We start from the raw sequence: 22,494 nt of genomic DNA on the forward strand, positions 1-22,494 counted from the left end.
TTGTTGACATATTTTTCTATTGTTGTACAGAATTATGACTGCAACATAGATAATGCTACCCCACTCCCGAAAAAGGAAATAAAAACCAGCATGTGAATTGTATTGAAATTACTCAGTTCCCATTTTATCAGGTTTTAAAAAAAATATATCTCTTATAATTTATTTTTGTGGCTATACGTATGGTATTTTTAATTTGTGTATATTCATATGAACTAAACCTGCAATTTTGAAATGTCAATTTATAGTTACATTGTATTTGTATTATTCTTGATATGACTAAATATAATGGAACCTACGGTTTCGTAGTTCCATGTTAAAGTAAAATGATATGTACTGGTTGTGTTACAAGGAATACTGACGTCGTCTCCAGATTTCAGTAAAAGAACATCCGGTATGGAAACAGTTGGCTTTAGATGATTGCTCAATGCCTGTATTGGATTTGTTTGTGTAACTTTGAAAATAAAATCATAGACTATACGAATTGTTCTTAAATCATGGACGGTATTCATTATATGTAGTTATCATCATTGCATGGTATACATGTCATTTTTAATGGTAATACAGGTTTATCTATCACAATTCATTACTACAAATGTGGTAAGGAATAGATAGACAAATGACTAAATTCATCATATGATGCAATGAAAATAAACACTGTTTAGAAAATGTAAACTATGACATACTCTTTTAGCTTTATATATAATATCTAGATCAACCATTTGTAAACATTGCAAGATAAGTTATCACCAGAAATGCTGCTGTGTTTGAATCATTCTTTGAGTATTATGAGGTGATAAAATCCAATAAAACCAGAAAGACCTGACCTTTACCACGCCAAAATATGGTAGTGGTAATGGTAGTGGTCACTTCAGCATTGTTAAAGTTTTAATGGGTTATTCACATTTAATAATAACTTACATGTATTAGTAAATAGATTTGATAAAAGACAAAGCCTATATAAATCCCTCCCAAAAATTGCAACTCCCAGATAGAAAGCGTTGTATGATTCTTTTTGTCTTTTTAGTTATAATTTATAGTAAACCAATTCAATATATTTTAATCTCACCTTGAGCATCGTTAAATGAGTATTTTAAAGAGAAATAGAAACCTAAAAGGAAAATTTTTAGTTGATAAGCATACATATTTTCATGAAATAACAAACAAATAACAAATGTTCCTCAAAAACAGCTATAATTTTTTTTTCTTAAAGACGATAATAGCATCCATGAATGGTTAACATATTTTTTTTTTCAATTTTTCTATCAGTATGACATTATCTTAACATCAAGTATTAATACAAAGATATTAAGCATTAACATAAAAACATCCATCAAAAATATACAGTTTTATGAAAAAAAGATCAAAACAGTAAATTTGATCTGACAAGTCATGCTTGTATTACTTGAAGTTATGCTTGAATTGTTGATAAATCAAGGACTGAGTTATAAATGTAATACTATATCAGAAAAATAAAAATTTATATCTTTTTTGTATTTACAATTTGTAAACATTTTTGCTAGTTTTTTGGGTGATGTATGTTTTGTTATTAATACATTCTGCTTTCATATCGCAGTTTTCAATAATACATATCAATACATATCTACACATAGAACTATTATCTCATGATTCTTTATCAAAACATACCATCTTCAATAATTTGCAAACTCACTGCATTTAGTAATAAAAATACTTTTAAATTGCCTAGTTGGAAATGCCCCAGATAGATTAATTACATGTACCTAATACATTTTTTTTTTATCTTGAATCCACTTTTACTTGAAATGACAAATTTTCACCCAATTTTAACAATATTCAATCTAAAATACCACCATGTAGATTGTCATTACAACAACATACACAACATATACTCTTGATTATCAAACTAGCAGAGTGTACCTTTTTACCGTAAAACACAATTGTAATTATAAAACCAATCATTCACATTGTGTACGTACCGAATACAATTATTAATCCGGGTTGCATTATTTACATATTCCCTTACAAACACACAAGCACCTGTTCTCGACATGTCATTGAGTGGTGATAAGAGTGTTACACTGACCGAGTTCTGTAGAATATAGATTGATAAAAGAAAAACGACGGACCCTTTGGCCATCTCGTGTCACGCAACGTTTGATTTTAAATATAACCAACAATTGAAACTATTACAAATGTACAAAGTCAGCTTCTCAATTTTGTGAATTTGATCCACATACATGTACGAGTGTTAATTTGTTTCTCTCATGATCTGTCATATATGATACATGTATGATTTCACGTACATTTGATTCTCAGATGACCACACGACTTTTATATGAAAAGGGAAACATATGTGTCGAAACTGTCTATCTATTTGATTCTTTTTAATTTGATTAAAAAATAGTTTTGAGATTTTTTTAAATTTCAAACCTAACTTTTACATTCAATCCTTGTGTTTGGGAGCCTGATAGTAATGAAATTCAGAAGTTTTGTAAAGACAATCAACCTGGTTTATCTGCTATATGATGTGAAGAGTGTTTACATATAAAACGTTTAAACATTGTCTTCTTAATTACCTCTACTGAAACTGAATTGGAACTGACTACATTTTTGACTATTAAAACCTTCTGTCCAAATTGTAAGTTTTATGACTCCCAGGGTTTAGGTGTGGTTGAAAATGACAATATAGTGTTAATGTAACAAATAATTTAAAAACGACGTCTATTGATACATTATATAAACTAACAGCATCTGGTTAAAGACCATACTACTGTCATTCTAAGGACGACGGATCTAATTCGCTTTGCGCATATACAGGTATATATATAAAGGTGATTGTTACGAACATCGAGCCCCCAGTACTATACGTTACAATTTCTAAACCTCAATGAAAAATCGCTTATGACGCAATGTATTGCTGTTAAACGTCATCAATACACACTTTTATATTGCATGTCGTGGGCCTACATGTTGATATACGCATTATAAACATAATTTAACTTGCACAAATTTTCGTAGGGGATGACAAAGTTCTGTAGTGAGTTTTGTATTAGCTCACGATATTTGTAAATATCTTCATAGATTATTTAACAAGTTTACGCGAGTTTAAGCAAGTGAAAAAATCATTTACATTCCGATCTGCATCAGTACCATGATCGAAAGATTATAGTAAAACCGTCCCTATGCTTAGTTTTTGAAACATTTTATTTCAAAATATGTATAACAATCTCTAATATTTTTTTTTTTGCTTTTCTAAGTTTATATATCAACTTTGAAATGATGAGAAAAAAACTTTTTTCTTATAGTTTGCGCTGTTCTTACAATTGAAGAAAAATAAAATTACATCAGACTTTGACATGTGACATCGAAAAAACAAGTTCGATAATATTGGCATTTTTATTTTGTATCATTTCAAAATCATTATTTAAGTATAATATTTTAATTTGGATAGAAAAATCTATTGCAGAATTTTTTAATCAATATTTTTTCTCTTGCAAGAACGCTTTTCTCCATTATGTTCAATGGAAAAACAAAAGTAATACAGACTATTCTTTTAATGCTCCCTACTTAAAATCTTATTCGGTTTTCATAATATTGTTGACTAATTTTGATATATCTTAAAAAAACTCTAGCTTATATTAAAATGTCATAAAAATCACTGTAGAAGAGAATTGGGCCCGCCTTCCTTAAATTGGGTTTTTTGTCACCTAAGACATGCGTTCTAGCTTTTGAGTGGTGTTTGTGTAATATGTTTAAAAGACTTATTGTTTCATTCAGCTCTTAAATTGTAATGAAAGAACGCATAGATAAATAGAAACGAAAATTAATGAACTTGTCTCTCTAAGTTAAGATACGATGAAAGTCTTTGGCAAGAGTTTTAAATGGAGGGGGTGTAACAGAAATGTTTTTATTTTTCTTTGCTTGTTCGTATTAAACCTTATTCATTGTAAAAGAGAAGTTAAATTTTATTAAATAACGCAAAACAACCAGACAGAAGCTTAGTCATTTATATAAAAAAAGCAGAAAGTTGTTCGGCTCTTACAGAGCTTCAGTTCGCAATGATTTCTGGGAATAAATATAGTGCGAAACAGACACACATCCTCAAAATACACAAAATACTACCCGTAATTTAAAGTTCAAAGTGTGTCTACCTGTACTTTAAAGATCAGAGTAAATTCTTGCTTGTCGTATATGGTTTAAGATGAAACCCTAGGTATGATATGATCGTTGTCTGCGTGCTTTTTAGGGTACATCAAAATTATACATGTATCTAATATTTTTATTTGTTTTTAAAAATTCGGAGTTTTTTGTTTAGTGACAAAAGGTATTATAAATGTATGGACACTAGTTGTACAATATAAGCTAATGGTCATGGTTAAAACGTCTGTCAATAAATTGAAAGTATAATACGTAATTATTTTAAAACTAGAGTATTTTTAACGATTTGTGTGTTACAAGTGTATAAATAGACTATTCAAACATAATTTCATTCAATCATTCATCCAATTGAAAGTTTACTGAATATTGAAATGTAATGATACAATGACGTTCAGTTTCTTTCTCTAACTTCCCACTCAATGTATGATTAACTGATTTGCTTATTAAAAATTTCATAAAAATTAAAAAAAAATAAGTTTACTTCGCTTCAACGGCCTGATGGAGCAAAACAAAATTAGTTGCACTTGTACATAAACCATAAAAAGTTTGATAGTCAAATGATAACAAATAAAACAGTTTACGTAGAACGTACATCAAGTGTTTAATTTCAATAAATGGCGCCAGATTGAAACAAGTAAAGCCAAATACAGTCATAATCACTGCACGAAAAATCGCCTTTTGTTTATCCAAAAGATAACCAAATGGCTAACTTTTGTTTACCTTTTTACACCTTTTAAATATCTTTTATATTTTGTGGAAAGGTATAAAAGTTAATATTTTGTTCAACTTTTGAGCATAAAAAAGATATCCAAAAGGCCCACTTTTATAAATCTTTTAAAAATAGAAATGCTATCTTTTATTACCTTTTAACTCAAGAAAAACAATCTTTCAACACCTTTTCAACTAATGCAGTTTGGACTTTTATCATCTTTCTTATTTTGAAAGATTTACTTCTGTCAACTTTTAAAACCTTTTGTTATCTAATATGCATTGCCTATACTCCCAATCTGCCTTGTGATATATTACAAAATATCACCTTTAACAATCTTTAATTCATCTTTTATACCTTTTTATGTCTATTGATTACCTTTCTATTTAAAAAAAGGTCATCTTTTGTTACCTTTTTTTTTTTTTATCTTTTATCCTTTTATATAATCTTATGTTTGACAGCAGTTTGTCATCGTGAATCTTGTACTTGGAGTATTTTCTACCCTTTTCTGCCTTTCGACCAGTGAAAATATTACCTTCAGTCAGTTTTGGTTCACAATTTACATTAAGTTTTAAATTCCTTTCTCATAATGACAAACTATATTAGTCAATTAATGTAATGCTAAATACAATTTTAAAATGAATATATTAATAAAAAATATCAATTGATTAAACAACAAATTTATTCTTAAAAAAAAACACCAATTATATCATAATAACATTTATAATGACTAGAGATTAGATTGCATGTTTACATCTAGGTTTCAAATGGCAAGAATACACAACATGAATAATTTTAATACAAATATGGTAATCAATGTAAGCATATTGATGAAACTTGTTAAAAGAAATCATTGAAGAGGTGATCAACATTACAGGTGGTCTTTATAACAATCTTGAAACTTACAAAATCTATATATACCAGTACATGTTCTTCTCTAATCACAGTACATACTAGTTGAATTTTTCTATGATTGCTTACAGCTAAAACCAAACATTAATTTTACAAATTAGGTTAAATAAATGATTCAGAAATGTGTTAAGAGGCAAAAAAAGAAGCTAAAATGACCCCCTAGTTTCATAAATCGAATATTCAATTTTGACAAAAATATACTATCGATACCATTTGGTAGAAACTGTTTGCTAATATTAATAATACAGCAACTTGAGTGAATAAAAAAACCTTCAACACTACATACAGTTATATATAATACAGATACATGTACTAGAGTCAATAAAAATCCTTCGAATTCATCACTACATATATATATATATAGTTATATACATATGTATATGTAAACTTATTATACAATTAATTTTTCTTTCAATGAACATGCATATTGTCTTCTTACAACTTTTGGAAAATTGTCATTGAAAAAAAAAATGAAAATGTTTTTATGCATGCATGTACAATGTATTTTATAAAAAAATTAGCAAATAAAATAAATCTATATACATTCATGGATCTGTACATACCAGATACATGTAAATAGAACAGTTAAAGATAATGTGTGATCTTAAATTGAGTTTTTCATTTCATACAATTTAATGCACATGTATATTTCCACATACATGTATAATTTTAAAAAATATTTAATTGCATGATTTTCAAGTTGGTATCAAATTACTGAGTGCATAAATCTCATTAAGTCTTAACATCAATGGCATGCAATTCTTTAAAGGTATATACGGTCAAACTTCAGTCATCTCGAACTAGATGGGACTGTTTAAAAACTTCGAGATATCTGAGTATTCGAGATTTTTCAACAAAGAAGCAAACTAAATAAGATATTATATGGCCATTCAACATATTATTAATATCCTTGACAAAGAGAATGATACAAAAATATTTCATACAAACATATATATATAAGCATTGAATGCTTAAGTAACAGTCCACATAAAATTCAGACAAAGGGTGATACATATAATTGAACTAGCTGAAGAACGAGTTATGCAAAGAATTTGTAATATTTCCACGAGGATAAATAATTAAAATGAATATTTGATATCGTTGAAATTCATTTGATGGTTCAATGAAGTAAAATGAAACTTTTTTTTACAAGATTTTGATCATAAAAAATGCCACAATATATACCTTTAAAAAAATGAAACAACTTAATCTTTTTTTACCATCCAAGGACACACCTCTGGACACGTAGGAGTTGGCTTAATATTAATTGCCCCAACACTCCTAGATTGTAGCATCCTCCTACTTTTTACCGAGCAAATCTCCAGAAAAGTTTTATCTAGGTGGGACTTCACCTTGGTAAGTTTATCGCTCTGCCACGAGAGTGGATGGGAGATGAATCCACCATCACACTCCTCATCACTGGAGGTAAACTCCACCTTTAAGATGTTTCTTACTTGGGCCCTTCTCATCTCATTTTCCCACCCCCTACTTGCAAGGTGTTCCAGTGCATTTTTTCTCCTCTTTGCTTTCTGTAGAGGATTGAAATTAAATGTTTTAATTAATTAAATACAGTACATTGCAGTGATGCAGATCAAGAATGAATAATTGAGGTGGTATGAGACACCTGCTGATATTAATGTGGATAAAAGTACATTATCATCAAAATGCTTTTACCATTTTAGAATTTTTAAAATTTACAGTGTCTGACAAAAAAAAAATGATTTAAATTATTTTGAAAACATTAAGGTACGTTAAATTTGATTAAAAGTATAAAAGTCATTGCGGAATTCAAACCTCATGACTTACAGATACGTAGCTAATGCTTGAACCCATTGCGTTACACTGTTGGATAACAAATTTGGTAAAGAAAACTTTAAAATAAAATTATACATGTACTTCATTTTATAGTTTATTTCGATTGGAGGTATGTCACAATAGAAAGGTGTCCCATACCACCTTAAGTAAATATGAATATGTTAATGTTACCTCCTTCTTTCTTTCATAAATAACTCTCTTCTGCTTTTGCTCCTGCAATTTATTTTTTGATTTGAGGACTGACTCCTGCCGTTTAGAAATATAGTATCTCTTTATGCCACCTAAGAAAAAAAATAAAAATCAGGTGTGCACATGCAAACCTTGTAATGAATCACCTATCAGATGCATGGAGTTTGCAGATGACATGTACACTTACTTGGGGTGGAGTGTATTTAAATGAGAACTTTACAATTATGATGATTTTTTTGTATTTGAGAAAGCAGATAATTCTTAAAGGAGTAGCAAATGAAAACAAACAGACTGAGTGAAAACTATCAGGTAGATACTGCGATTAGGATGCATGCTATATTTGTTTGGAAGAAGAAAAACCTATGTCACCATTTTTCTCCAGAAAGTTGGAAAAAATCCTAATTTATCAGCTCTTGATTCAATTATACATTAAAGAAATTACACAAACATGTAAACTATGTGCATGAAAGTGACAGTAAAACTTACAGTGGATAACCCTCTCTTCAACATCAGAGCTCCAGCCCTTAACAAACATCAAAATATGGTTGGTCATTTCGATGTTTTCATCATCTTGCTGTCTGAAATTGTTACTTTATAATAAATATAAAAACAATCATTTGACTTTTTTCAAAGTTTTAAAACTTATTATGTGATATATCAAAAGTTAGTTATTTATAACTGCTGTGAATTTCTAATGTCTCACTTTAATTTCTTCATAATTTTAACCTATAAAAGCAGCCATTTAACAAATATTAATGGATGTGTTTCTATATAGTTTCTATTCTTACTTCTTTTTGTCAAACATCCAAGTATATCCCCGTTTGAGTCCATCGCTGTAGCCATCCCTAATTGCATTCTGCAACAACAAATGTGATAAATATTATATTATTGCCAGCGATTCGTCCTAGATTTCTAAATACACCATGTGTGTGGGTGTGTGTGTATATATATAAATAGAATAATCGAATAGAAAAATTAAAAAAATAAAATAAAATTAAAATTAAATCATTGCTCTATCGTTTAAAAATTTGCACATGTACTTACTCGTATACTAGGTGGTACGTATACTTTTTCTTCCCGTGTTTCTTCCTTCTCCTGTTCTTTTTTCTCTAACGCCTTGATTCGTTTTAATATTTCATCTTGTTGGAGAAGGATTTTCTCTAACAAACTTGTTGTAGCTATATATAATTAAATAATGATTGAGATTAGATCAAAACTCACAAACATGTTACACAACTGATAATTTTGCACTTCTCATGCTGTTTTTTCTATTATTTAACTGACCAATAGGGGGACATTCAAGGGGCAACAAGATGTAAAACTATGTCAATAAACGTTCAGCACAATCTTTGATTTGTTTTAAAATTTAAGGAGACTGAAAGGTACGATGGTCTGAGTGTTTCTAAAAAAATGCCAATACAATTACACAATTAATAATCATCATGTAAAAATGTAACGTTACATTTACAACTTACATTAAATAATCGATTATAAAAAATACATCAAGTGTCCAACTGATAAACGTCGGTTATTGTGTTACTTACATTTATTTGGCTCACAGACAGGTGTTTGATTCACTTTGACCCTTTTACTTGATTGCAGCTGGTGACCAGTCGGTGTAGAAGAAGTACTACTTGCTCTCGAACTGTCATTTCCCTGTAATCAAAACATTAAAAGTGAAAGTAGAAATAGATTTTTCGGAACCTCTCTAGTATTTGTAATAAAGCCATTTCGTATTGTTAATTTTTGTATAAACAAAAGGTAAAGAAAAGGTGAAAGTACAAATAAGTCCTCTAAATTAAAAAAATTGTAGTAATCAGCATAATTTTGCTACTGTATGTGTACATTTGTAACGTTTCCACATAAATACGAAACTAATGTTAATATTGTTTACTTCCTTCTCTACAATGTAAACAATATATGAGCCTATTGTACGCGGGGAAGCTATGCGAAGATCATCTATCTTATAAGTTTATTATCTTTAAATTGCTTTTTTTGATAATCAAAATAAAGCGATAAGGTACAAAAGTGTGCTATATCTGCATTCGTTCAAAAATTTATGAGGATAAGAACAACCCTACCTGTGTCTGAGAATTTTCTGCATCACTTTCCTCTGCTCCCGATGAATCCAACATGGTGGGCAGAATTCGGCGTCGTTTTGGGGTCTTTCCAACTTGGCATGGAGTACTACAAGTCCCGTTTCTCTGTTTTGGTGAGGAACCAGTGCAGGAACCTACTTCACCTTCGTCATCACTAAAGATTCTATCACTTTGCGAATCGAGAGGAGAGCTCATTTTTTCTAGGTTTAGTGACAGCGACAACTTTTCTTGAGAGGGAAAAATTCCGCGCTAAAGGGGATGCGCGGCAAAAGGGGATGCGCGGGAATCCCAATTAGTCACAGGAACCCCCTGCAGAACCCCGTGATTGGTGCATGTGCTTGGAAGCCCAAGAGCTAGCATCAACATTGTGCAGGACAATTTCCGAGGATTTATTGGTATGTAGTCTAGGATGTCTTCTTAAGCTCACTGTTTTTTGGTAAATGCTTGATTCAAAGGTGAAAAAGATATGAAATATGTTTGAATTACATTGATTAAAGGGGTAAAACAAACTAAAATTAAAGACAGTCAGGTTAGAGCATCACACTATCCATAATTGCATGTCATGCATTATTTGTCACAGTAAAAATTATATATAAGTCATTTAGGATATAACATAAGTTGATTATGAAATTGCCTTTTGAATGGTTGTGTCATTATTGGAGGTCACAGGTAAAAATTTGCTTCTAGCCTGACATTGTGTCATTTGTGTGTACACACAAATTATTTTTCAAGGCATTTAATTGATAAAATTTTAAATCAAAGATAAAGATAAATATCATGAAGCATTTCTCTGAGCATAGGATTTTGTTATCATGAATTTGATGTATAAACTAATTACATGTATCTTTTGTTGTTTGTTTTATAAAGGTATACATATACTCCAGTCAAAGAGGCCACGCCTGCTATCATCAGTGTTAGATGCAAGTACTTGCATTGCACATTAAGAAATTGTTCGTAAAAAGTAAGTACCTAAATTATTGTTAATGTACATCAGTAAGTAAGATAAAAAAAACCCAGCCAATTTGTCTTCTAAGGGAAATTGAGTCTGACATCATCCCGATTATTTCGTGCAGTCCATGGTTGCAGAAGCTTTAGACCAATCAGATATGGGTTGTGTACAGTAGATTTCAGTCCTGTCAGTTTCTACAGAGCTAAAAATTGCAATCAATTTTGTAAGAAAATATATAGGGAATCATACTTGGTGGTAGTTCCCTTCTACGGAGCTATAAATTACAATCAATTTTGTAAGAAATATACATTTATAAGGAATAATACTTAGTGGATGTACATGTACCGGTAAATATCACTTAATCCTGCAGAATTTTGTACTTGGGTTTTGCAGATAAAAAAAAATGAGAGTCCTATGAATTATTGTGAATGGAAAGCAATGTGTATATATATATTATACATGTAAACAGTATAATTATATCAACTGATGTATATTAATTTCTTTGTAAAACATTTTTATTTCAAAGGAAAAGATGGGTAAACATAGTTTAGAAAGCAAAAGGAAATTTAGAAAAAGGAAAAGGAAAGAAAACAGACAAAAGAAGAAACTGCATAAGAAAGCAAGTATAGAAAAAAACCACATTTGCCTCTGCAATGCTTCATCCTGTCCAGACAAAACATCAATTTCTTGGTTGTCTTCATCATCATCAACACAACAATCATCATCATCAACACCATCATCATCATCATCATCATCATCATCATCATCAGTGAAACCAAAAGATAATCAAAATTTTATAACATTCACCTCAGATCCATTGTATGTGCGTTTTATGGAATATTCAGTGTTGAAAAAACAAGTTGCAGCTATTGAACAAAGAGAGAATTCTATGAAAATGTAATAATACACCCTCTTCAGGTATGAAAATACTTTAACTGAATTTAATGATTATTACTGAATATTACATCATATTTATACCCCTGTTCCAAACTGTAACCATGCTGTGAAGTTATTAAGGCTGATGCATGTCAATCACGATATCATTTTATGATAACACATGTGATGTGCAAATGAAAACCAGTAATATGTACATGTATAAAACTGAGTTTTTCTTTAACATGCAGTAAGTCATGTATTTGTTGAATTATTTTCCTCAAAATAGCAAATCGTCAACAAAAATATCCCAATTCAAAGAGTACAGGTTCTAGTATAGTGGTAGAAAAAATTACTAAGCTAAAAATTGGAGATCCTCATGCTTGTTTGCCTTGGAGAGGTGTTTTCATTTGAAATTATCCTATAGCCAGGCAGATATGGAGAGGTGACCCTAAAATTTCTAATTATCTACATTAAACAGTGTTATTAAAAAAATTCAGTTCATTTAAGTAAACATTGGAGATCCTCATGCCTCTTTGCCGTGGAGAGGTGTTTTCATTTGAAATTATCCTATAGCCAGGCAGATATGGAGAGGTGACCCTCAAATTTCTAATTATCTACATTAAACAGTGTTATTAAAAAAATTCAGTTCATTTAAGTAAACATTGGAGATCCTCATGCCTCTTTGCCGTGGAGAGGTGTTTTCATTTGAAATTATCCTATAGCCAGGCAGATATGGAGAGGTGACCCTCAAATTTCTAATGATATACATTAAACAGTGTTATTAAAAAAATTCAGTTCATTTAAGTAAACATTGGAGATCCTCATGCCTCTTTGCCGTGGAGAGGTGTTTTCATTTGAAATTATCCTATAGCCAGGCAGATATGGAGAGGTGACCCACCATATAAACACATTTTTATTCATATTTTTTTAGTTAAATGTGTTTCTTCTTGAACCCCAAGGACATTTTGTAATTTAACAAATTATGAAAAGAACCAGGCATTAACTTGCTTTATATGCTTTATATTTTATAAAGAAGCAAGTAACGCAACTAAAAATATAAAGATCATTAGGTGTTGACTCTATACAATGTATAAACGTATATCTCTTTCATTAGCAATTATCATTTTAAATATAAGTATTTACAAGAACTATATATAATTATGTTTTCATAATATTCAGTAAATAAAAAATGAATTTGCCACAATATCTCTTTACTTCATACAGAGCATGTTACAGAATATATAAATTTTTTTTTTAATGTTTACAGATTTCAAAGGGTAGTCGCTAATGGAGATGAAAAAACAGTCAAGTAATTTCAGCAATTTGGTGATCAGGAGCTTTTTCCATTCGTGTGTTGTGAACATCAGTTTAAATATGTATGTGAATGTTATGGATTTGTCTTTGATATTTTTGGGAATTTTTTAATACAAGACATCTTTATTTTTTGTGCAAAATTAATTTGTTTTCTTGCTTGCCTGTATATGTGTTACAATATGGCATCTGCAGCAAAGCGACCACGAAAGTTTTGTACAGCATGTAAATTAGAGTTTTCCGACCGACATTTTCGGCGACATATGGAAAACTGTGGCAATGATAAGATCAATCTTTCTTCTTCCAATGTATGTACAAGTTCTGATAGCAATACAGATGATGATGATGCTCATCAAGAATCTCCCCTTTTCTCAGATGAGGAAGAAGTTGTGTATAAAAACTATGACTCCAAAAAAAAATATATTGAACACAAAACTTTTTGTAATATTAGTGAGGAAGATGCTGAAACATTTTTTGACATAGACTTTGAGAATGGAAGTGAAATTTTAGAAACCAGTGATTCTGATTCTGATGAAATTGACATTTCAATGGATACAGATCTAGATGTTGAAGAGTCGAAAAAAGCTGTGGTATCCGAGTCAGAATCCATTAATGTTTTGACACGAGTTGTATGTACATTTTTAGTACTGTGGCAATCGGTATACAATGTGTCAGACTCAGCTGTTGAAGCATTATTAAAACTATTTTCAACTGTATTTAATTTTTTAAGTAATTTTTCAGCAGCACTTCAAACAATAGTAAAAATTTTCCCACAGAATTTATACACAATGTCAAAAGTTTTAGCCAACAGCAAGTCACAATTTTCAAAGTATGTTGTATGTAGAAAGTGTTTTACATTGTATGACTTGAATGATTGTTTTTTAAGTGTTGAAGGTAGACAACAATCAAAACTCTGTAATCATATGTGCTTTCCAAACCATAGACTTGCATACATGCGTAAAACATGTAAAGAACCTTTACTTAAAGATGTAGGAGAAACAGGTGCTTCAAAATTTGTACCATTCAAAACATATTGTTACAAATCATTAAAGTCATCACTTGAAACTTTTGTAAATCGTGAAGATTTTGAGGATAAATGTGAAAGGTGGAGATCTAGACAAACCCAACAAAATATTCTTCATGATGTTTATGATGGAAATATCTGGAAAGATTTCAATGGTAGAAATTACAATTTTTTTTACAGAGGAAGGAAATTATGGTTTAATGCTGAATGTAGACTGGTTTCAGCCCTTTAAGCATACCAATTACTCTGTAGGAGCTATTTACTGATCAGTTTTAAATTTACCAAGAGAAGAAAGATTTAAAAGGGAAAACATTATGTTAATTGGTATAATACCTGATATGAAGAAAGAACCACCAACAAATACATTTCTTCAACCTTTAGTGGACGAACTAAATGATGCTTGGCATAATGGTTTTCATATTAAATCTAGGAAATCCAAAAACCAAACTAAAAAGTTCAGATTGGCTCTCCTTTGTGTAGGATGTGATGTTCCTGCAAGCAGGAAATTATGTGGGTTTTATGGTCACATGGCTAACTTAGGCTGTAACAAATGTGAAAAAAAGTTTCCAGGTGTGTTAGGAGAAAAGATATTTGGTGGTTTTGACAGAAGCACTTGGCCTCCAAGAACAAATTTTCATCACAGGGAAGTTTGTGGGAAAATTTCTAAATGTTCTTTAAAATCTGAAAAAGAAAACCTAGAAAAGAAGCATGGAGTAAGAGTGTCATGTCTGCTAGATTTAGACTATTTTGACCCAATAAGGATGACACCGATTGACCCAATGCACAATCTTTTCCTTGGGACTGCTAAACATATGATAAGTGTATGGAAAACTAAAATGATCTTAAAAGATAGTGATTTTTTAGTTATTCAAGAAAAGATAGAGAAAATTTTCTGTCCATCTGATATTGGCAAATTACCTAAAAAGTTTTCATCCTCTTATGGATCATTTAATGCTGATCAGTGGAAAAATTGGACTCTACTGTTCTCAGTTTATGCTTTAAAAGATGTCATACCCGATGAACATTTAGAATGCTGGAGAAAATATGTATTAGCATGTAGACGGTTGTGTTCTAGATACATTTCATTAGGAAATGTAAAAGTAGCTGATGGATTATTGGTTAGTTTTTGTAAAAAGTTTGAACAACTTTATGGAGTTGATTTTGTAACACCAAATATGCATTTGCATGGTCATTTGTTAGATTGTTTGTTTGACTTTGGTCCAATCTACTCGTTTTGGTTGTTCAGTTTTGAGAGAGAAAACGGAATACTTGGTTCTTATCCAACAAACAGAAAAAGTATTGAAACCCAGATTATGAAAAAATACTTGAAAGAGAGTTGGGCCAGGGAAAAACAGTCAGATTTTGATGATGATTTTTTGTGTCTATTTAATGACCTGACTAAATTTCATTCTGACAGTGTGCGTGGAACCTTACATCAGCAATTAAAATCAACACAGCATACTAGTAATGTAGAAAAAGCCTCAATTCAAATAAATTTACAATCAGTTGACTGGAGTAATAACAATGGTATCTTTACCAAAAAGTATAAGGGTGAAATATTAACTGATGTTGAGTTGAATGAACTTCAAAATATGTATTCATTTTTGTATGGTGATAAGCAATTGAAATTGTGTACTTCTGTGAAAGTAGGAAAAGAGTTGTACATAAATGGATCTGTTTTAGGCTCAAAGCACGGCCGTAGTGTCCGTTCCTCCTTTATTTTAGCATTCTGGTGTGGAGATGATGGTGAACTTGTACATACTTATAGTGATCTCACACCCCATCCAGGTCAAATTGTCAGATTTTTTGAGCACAAAGTCATGATTGATGGTGAATTAAAAAGTCACTATTTAGCAAAAGTTGTTTGGTTTAAACGTCTACCAAATTCATTGAGATTTTCATTTGGAAAACCAGTGGAAATATGGTATAGAAATCAATTTGAACAGCAAAGTTCATCAATGTATATTCCTGTTCAGAGAATAAAAAGTAAATTTGTGTATGCTACTGAAAGTATTTTGGGAAAAGATGTTATTGTAGTTTGCCCGAGAGAGAGATATATTGTGTGAACTGAATATTATATCCCTGCTTTGTTTTATCATAATTATTGAAATCATTTATATTATCATTTTTATGATGATTTTTTTGACAACACAATGTACATACATTTATTATAAATGTGTTTACCTTGTCATAATTGACTTTCCTTTTTGACTTTTAATTTGTTGTCAAAAGGATTCAAATGAGTTTGTATTTGTATAAATTATACAATTAAATTGATTAAGTACTGGTATGTGTATTTAATTTCAATTTAAGTCACAATTTAATTGTTCAACAATGGTATATCATGTGTGTACATGATAACATGTTATTATATATATCATTATTTCTTAAAATAAATATTGAAAAGATCTAGAGCCATTAATTTACTTATTTGATGATAATGCATGTAGATAATTAAATAAATACATGGGAAAATATGCCAATATATTAAACAGTTGATAAATTTAAAGAAGAAAGGATGAAGTTAACAAATGTGACACTTTACGTGCAATTGATAATTATAAGTTTTCAAGTAAGGAATAATTAAAAAATAAAAAAAAAATTAACATGTATTAATATATTATTCTTTCTAAAAATTCACAAGGTGAAAAATTATCTTTTTAAATATGTCGGCTAATTAAAGTTCATATTTTTTCATCTTTCGAAAACAGAAGGTAATAATCACCTTTTTTAAATATAAAAGTTGAAAAATGTTGACCTTTCGTTAACTTTTCTCAAATTAAAGCTAAAAGATCATCTTTTAGAAATTAAAAGGTAATCAAAGATTCAAGTTCATCTTTTGTAAACATTTTATAACAAATTAAATATAATAAAAGGCGTTTTTTCGTGCAGTGAATATATTAAATATTCAGATCGATCGGAAACATAAACAAACTTATGAATTTTAAAAACGAGTCTGAATGTCTAAATAAGTTAAACATTATTTTTCTTGATATATTCAACAACAAGGTATTCTTGCTTCATTGCAACAAATAATATCGATACGTTATATGATAAAATATTTAGTTGATAAGGAGAGGAGAATCTTATTATAGGGCATTTCCTGAAAGCAGTCGAAATGAATGGAGTCCAAGGAACCCTGTTTTTCTCCCTTGTTATATCCTTGGTCTCGATCACCCAGTGTATATGTAAGTACCAGTTTTGTCTGAGCTGCTTTTTTCATAGTATAGCACAATTTTGTACCCAAACGGTATAAAAACAAGTAGTAGACATTTATGAATTTAAAGACTATGTTCTCATCAACACCTGGTCATGCTTAATTAAAGCGATTTTAAATTTCAAGAATTTAAACGGTAAACTAACGAACAATCTTTTTGGAATTTTTTCTGAATTACGACAGTGTACTAGATAGTGTTTAGCACTTTCAGATTTACAAAACTGTTTCTTTAACTACATGCAAACGGTTGTAATTTTTGCAATATTTGATCATTGGCCGACAGAATTCTATTGTTATAATATTGTTTACAGATAATATACGAAAGCATAAATGCTTTCGATACAAAACATACCACATGAACGGTCGCGAATAAACACAACACAGTATACTCCATAAGATATTCTTGTTATATAACGTACTCCAAAAAAAAAACCGCATGAAAGACCCATTTGAAAACAAACTTATGAAATTGCAACCGGTTAAAAAGCTGCTAGCGTTATTCTGCGGAGCTTGACCTATCTACATTTTCCAACTTCATCGTCGCATGAGCACATTATACTGAGTACGCATCGACTCACATGGATTTATGAGTTTATGCTCCTATTATCAACAGGGGATATAATTCTCATCATTTTAATACAGATGCTTGTCTGTTTATTATTTCTCCAGATAATCTGGCCTCCAAGAGACCAACATGGCAAATGCCAAGCATCAGCATCTATCCTTCAGAGAGAGCCGTAGATGATCAGAAGTCTAACCGCTCGGCGGCCGGTAACCAATGTGCTTTTTCTGACGGGACACCACACGGTGCCATTTGGATGGTGGACCTCCAGTCTATTCAAGTTATGCACAACATCGTTATATATTACAGGACAGAGGGCAAAGCGTGGAATAAGACTTCGTTTATTCTTAATGTGATCGTATGTATTTTAACCAAACGACGAGATATGTTTGAAGAGATATATTCCCTTAAGGTGGTGAAACTCGGTCCCCTTCAAAGTGAAAATTTCACCAACTGTTTTTCCTTTCGTTTAAGTAACAATTTGTAATGCGAACAGTTTGTATTAATAATATGTTTTACGGTGCGACCGTTGGGGCGAGCACAGCATGTGATCAAACAATGAATTATAATAAATTAATAAAATAAAATTAACAACGTGAAATTTGAATGCCAAAAAATAAAACATACCTATTTTTCAGTAAATTTTCATTATTCATAGTTTATAAGATTTGTTATAATTTATTTATTTATATGTAGAACAATAGTTTAATCTCAGATACAATGTTGTTAAATAATAAAGATTTTGATATATAAATATTCATTGCACTGCATCTCCTCTTTTAAAGTGATTGTGATTATGATTGATTGATTGATTTCCCCCTTTTTTTTGCAGTAGACATTTTTTCTTAAACTTACATATAAAACTTGACTAATCATAGAGCTCCCCCCATGCTAAATTTTTTTTCATTTTTGTCAATTTATACATACAAAATCGACTTACCATGGATTTGCCCCTCCACTTAAAAAAAAATAATTAATGTTTAATTTTATTTTTAGTTTACGCTTTAAAATATTTGCTTATCATGTTAAAAGAACATGGTGTTGCCCCCCCCCCCCCCCCCGCATGTAATAAATGGAAGTGAAAATAAAGAAACCATTGAACTGCTAAAGAGCTGAAGGATTAGAATTTTCATGATTTATTTTTCTTTTTGCTTGCAAAGATTTTTTGGATGAGGCTGCCATCCACCCACCCACCCCTTTAAAAAAAGGCGCTGCTACGTATAACGTTACGTTTCAGGAAATTACCGTAATTATAGTGAATAAAATATTTGTGAGCATTCATCCTATAAGTGCAATTTACAACTGTTTCCTGTATCTGAAGAAATGTCCTTATTCGTCAGCTGTTCTTTATCTTAGCCTTTGCAAGATTTTGAGAGGATTTTGGTCATTTCAGCAGATTTACAATAACTTCAATTAGAGTAATTTCCCCTTATCAGTGCTTATTGTGACGTCAAAGCTGACGTTGGTTAAGTGTCGTCTTACTCTTTAAAATTCCCTTGAGAAATAAAAGTATGCGAACTATACTGTTTTATTTACTTAAAAAGCATGATGTTCTTAAAATTACACATCTTATAAGCTTTTCAAAGGTTTTACTTTGATTCTCGGGAGAACGTGATGTTGGAACGTGAGGTTGGAAACCATTGGTACTATGAATTGTGGGTCAAAATTTACTGACTCCGAAAAAATATATCGGATCAATGTGTAAACGTTTGTGACGTCACACGATTATTTTTGATTGAAAGTGTACTGAGGTGAACTTTAGAGGTAACATTGACTGTATGTCGCTTACATCGTTATTGTTTTTACTGTCTAAATTTGTCTTGCTGATTCTCGTGAGAGTGTGAAGTGATAAAAATTGCCATGATTACAGGGAACTACTGGGACGATTAAAATGATGCATTACTGGTCCGATTTACTGACGCCAAAAAAATCCGTTGAATGAATGTGCAAATAGTCCGAATTTTCTATTCACACACGCCTTGCCGGTAGAGCTCGCTTCGCGCCGGCGCTGCGCGCCGGCGAGCTGCGCTCGCTATCATTAAGCATAAAAAATATCGTTTATGTGAAATTTTGTTTAAATGTGTTAATTCTTTTTTTTTTTAGAAAACAGCGTTTATGCAAGCAGATTCTTGGGGTTTTCTCTGTATGTCTCCGACACAACGAAAAAAGAAGATGGAATCCTCTGTTTCCATGATACTGCTTATAATGCCGGATCTATACCAAGTTCTATGAATATCAGTTGTCCAGTTAGAGGGCGCTACGTGATATACTACAACACAAGGGAGGGTAATATATCTCATATCCCGACCTATTCCTCCGAGGCGTATATAGAACTCTGTGAGGTGGAGGTATATGGTAAGCACATGTATGTAAAATGTTGTTTTTGAACACTCGTATTCTAACTAAGAGTTCGTGGCACAGATGAATATATTGTAAATCAGGCATTGCTGAAATGACATCTATTATTTTTTGTTATACTTTCATGTTAAATACTGAAATCTGATCGGTTAAGACGCAGTTCATAATCTGTTCTATTACCCTCAGCGTTAGCAACGCACTTAGCAACGGGTAACATTAAAAATTGTTACATGCGCAAAAATTATGCGCGTACGGTTCGCTGTAGAATTCACGTTTTTTCCTATATAAAAGGAGTAAAACTGTCTTAAATTCATTCAGTATAACAAAATAAATAGTGCCTGTTTGGGAGGATAACAGTTGAAATTGACACCCCTCGAAAACCATTGTCAACCTCCGCTTCGCGTCGTTTGACAATGGTTTTCTCGGGGTGTCAATTTCAACTGTTACCCTCCCAAACAGGCACTATCTATATAATAATTGCACCAAGTTTACTAATACATGCGTAGGTATTTTACGGTCTCTAATCAATTAACAGTTTCCAGTGTTTTAACTGAAATATTACTGCATAAACAACAGATGTAAAAGAAATTTCATTTACGCAAAGGTTGTTATGTATCAATTTTTTCTAACCTGTGATGAAATAAGGCAATAAGCATAAATTCTACAGGAATATTTAATAGTACAAACACCTTTTAAAATGTTCATTAATTCATTCAATTTTCAAAAACTTCTGTTTAAATTTACCCCTATAAGATGACTGCAAAACAATTTCTCAATAAAAAGAAGGAGAAAAAACCAAATCTATTTGTCGTAATACTTCTATAAATAATTCTTTCTTAAAGGATATGACACAATATTGTTTTCGAAAACATGGTATATGTTTGTTTAATGTTCATATTAACAATTACTCAAGTTAAGTCGTCTACTTCTTTCATCCATACACAGATAATATCTAAAAAGCCTAAGTAACCAAGATAATTACAAGATTTTGTTCTAATGCACTAGGTCATTATTTTATATAAATAAAAACAATTTTGATGAACAATTTAAAATACATTATCACGACCTTGAACATAGCTGTCAACAATAACGATTTTACAATAAGGTGAAGATACAAAGCTCCTTTTACAATTGAGATCCAAACAATATAGAAATGATATTGATCCTCCATACCTCTTAATTGTTTGGAAAATTATTGATTTGTTTTCATCCTATAAGGTTGCCCGGTTCTCAGTTACAAAGGTCAATTTTGTAATGAACCTTGTCCAGAAAACTGCCAACACTGTCACCTATATAACGGGGAATGTCTTGGAGCCTGCAACCCAGGCTTTTATGGAAACCAATGCAAATTCTACAATAGAAGTAAGCTTTATCTTCACTTTTTAAAAAAATATATATCAAATTGTACTTTACACTTGTTAAATAAAAGCGGTAAAAGGCACTGTTTAATATTTTAACTGTTTACATGTTTCTTTTAGTTAATATTAGTTTAACAAGAGTATTCTTTACAATGTAGATAATGTGTGAACCATATATAGTAGATATTTTTTGAAAGAAACATATCCTTTTCCTTACAATTTAGATAATGTGTGAACCATATATAGTAGATACCTTTTTAAAGAAATATATCCTTAAAGGGGAAAGTTTACGGTTGTTTTTTCCTCTATTTTTATTATGTACAATGCTTTAGTAATGCATTTTTACTAATCAATCAAGCGTTGTAAACATTAATAAAAAATATATGAATTTTGCACAAAATCGTAAAGATGCTTTATTTTAAGATACGTATTTTTCTTCCTTAAAGAACCGACTATACATTGTCACTCACTAAACGTTAATAATTCATAAAGATATTCATAATTCTCATTTGATTTAAGAACGCTTGCGTCCTAACCTGATCCGCCCTAATGATTTATTTTGTTTGTTTCTGACCTTTTTTTTATTTTTAGAAAACCTGGCACTTAATAAACCAACATACCAATCGTCGACTTACGTACATTCAACTAAAAGTGAAAACGCTGTTGACGGTCTCAAAAGTGACTCCAGCACTGATTCAGGCAACTGCTCGTACACCGCGTTGTTACAACCCTACGCTTTATGGAGAGTAGATTTAATGCAGCAACGTTACATCGAGAGGGTAACCCTCTACCCCATGACGTCAAACCTTAATTGGAGTTAGCAAATTGAATATAAAACAAATACGTACAATGCGTATTAATTAGAATTTTTTAAGATAAATTCAAATAAAAAATTAAGCCAATTATAAACACGTTGTAGTAAACTAAACCATACCTTTGGTTTTAAATACATTATTGTAAAGAAAAACAATACAGTGT

The 22,494-nt window shown here is 30.8% G+C and overlaps 2 protein-coding genes across 2 annotated transcripts in view; one reads left to right on the forward strand and one right to left on the reverse strand.

The window, feature by feature from the left end:
- Positions 1-22,494, forward strand: part of LOC109618231 (scavenger receptor class F member 1-like) — a 248,321-nt gene that overhangs the window by 39,664 nt on the left and 186,163 nt on the right. The window lies entirely within an intron of this gene.
- On the reverse strand, positions 7,846-10,056 carry LOC136273626 (uncharacterized). Its single transcript, XM_066078485.1, has 6 exons — positions 9,844-10,056; positions 9,307-9,418; positions 8,807-8,940; positions 8,551-8,618; positions 8,211-8,340; positions 7,846-7,854 (listed from the first exon to the last, which is right to left on the reverse strand). Exons 1-6 carry the CDS (start codon positions 10,054-10,056, stop codon positions 7,846-7,848), a joined length of 666 nt encoding a protein of 221 aa, XP_065934557.1.

The sequence above is a fragment of the Magallana gigas genome, chromosome 1, assembly GCF_963853765.1.
Source record: "Magallana gigas chromosome 1, xbMagGiga1.1, whole genome shotgun sequence".
Lineage (NCBI taxonomy): Eukaryota > Metazoa > Mollusca > Bivalvia > Ostreida > Ostreidae > Magallana > Magallana gigas.

Coding starts and splice junctions, on each gene's coding strand:
- LOC136273626 (XM_066078485.1), bottom strand. CDS start 10,056: ATGAGCTCTCCTCTCGATTCGCAAAGTGATAGAATCTTTAGTGATGAC. Junction 9,419..9,843: donor CAGAAAATTCTCAGACACAG/GTAGGGTTGTTC, acceptor TTTTGATTACAG/GGAAATGACAGTTCGAGAGC. Junction 8,619..8,806: donor ACGTACCACCTAGTATACGA/GTAAGTACATGT, acceptor TTGTTGTTGCAG/AATGCAATTAGGGATGGCTA.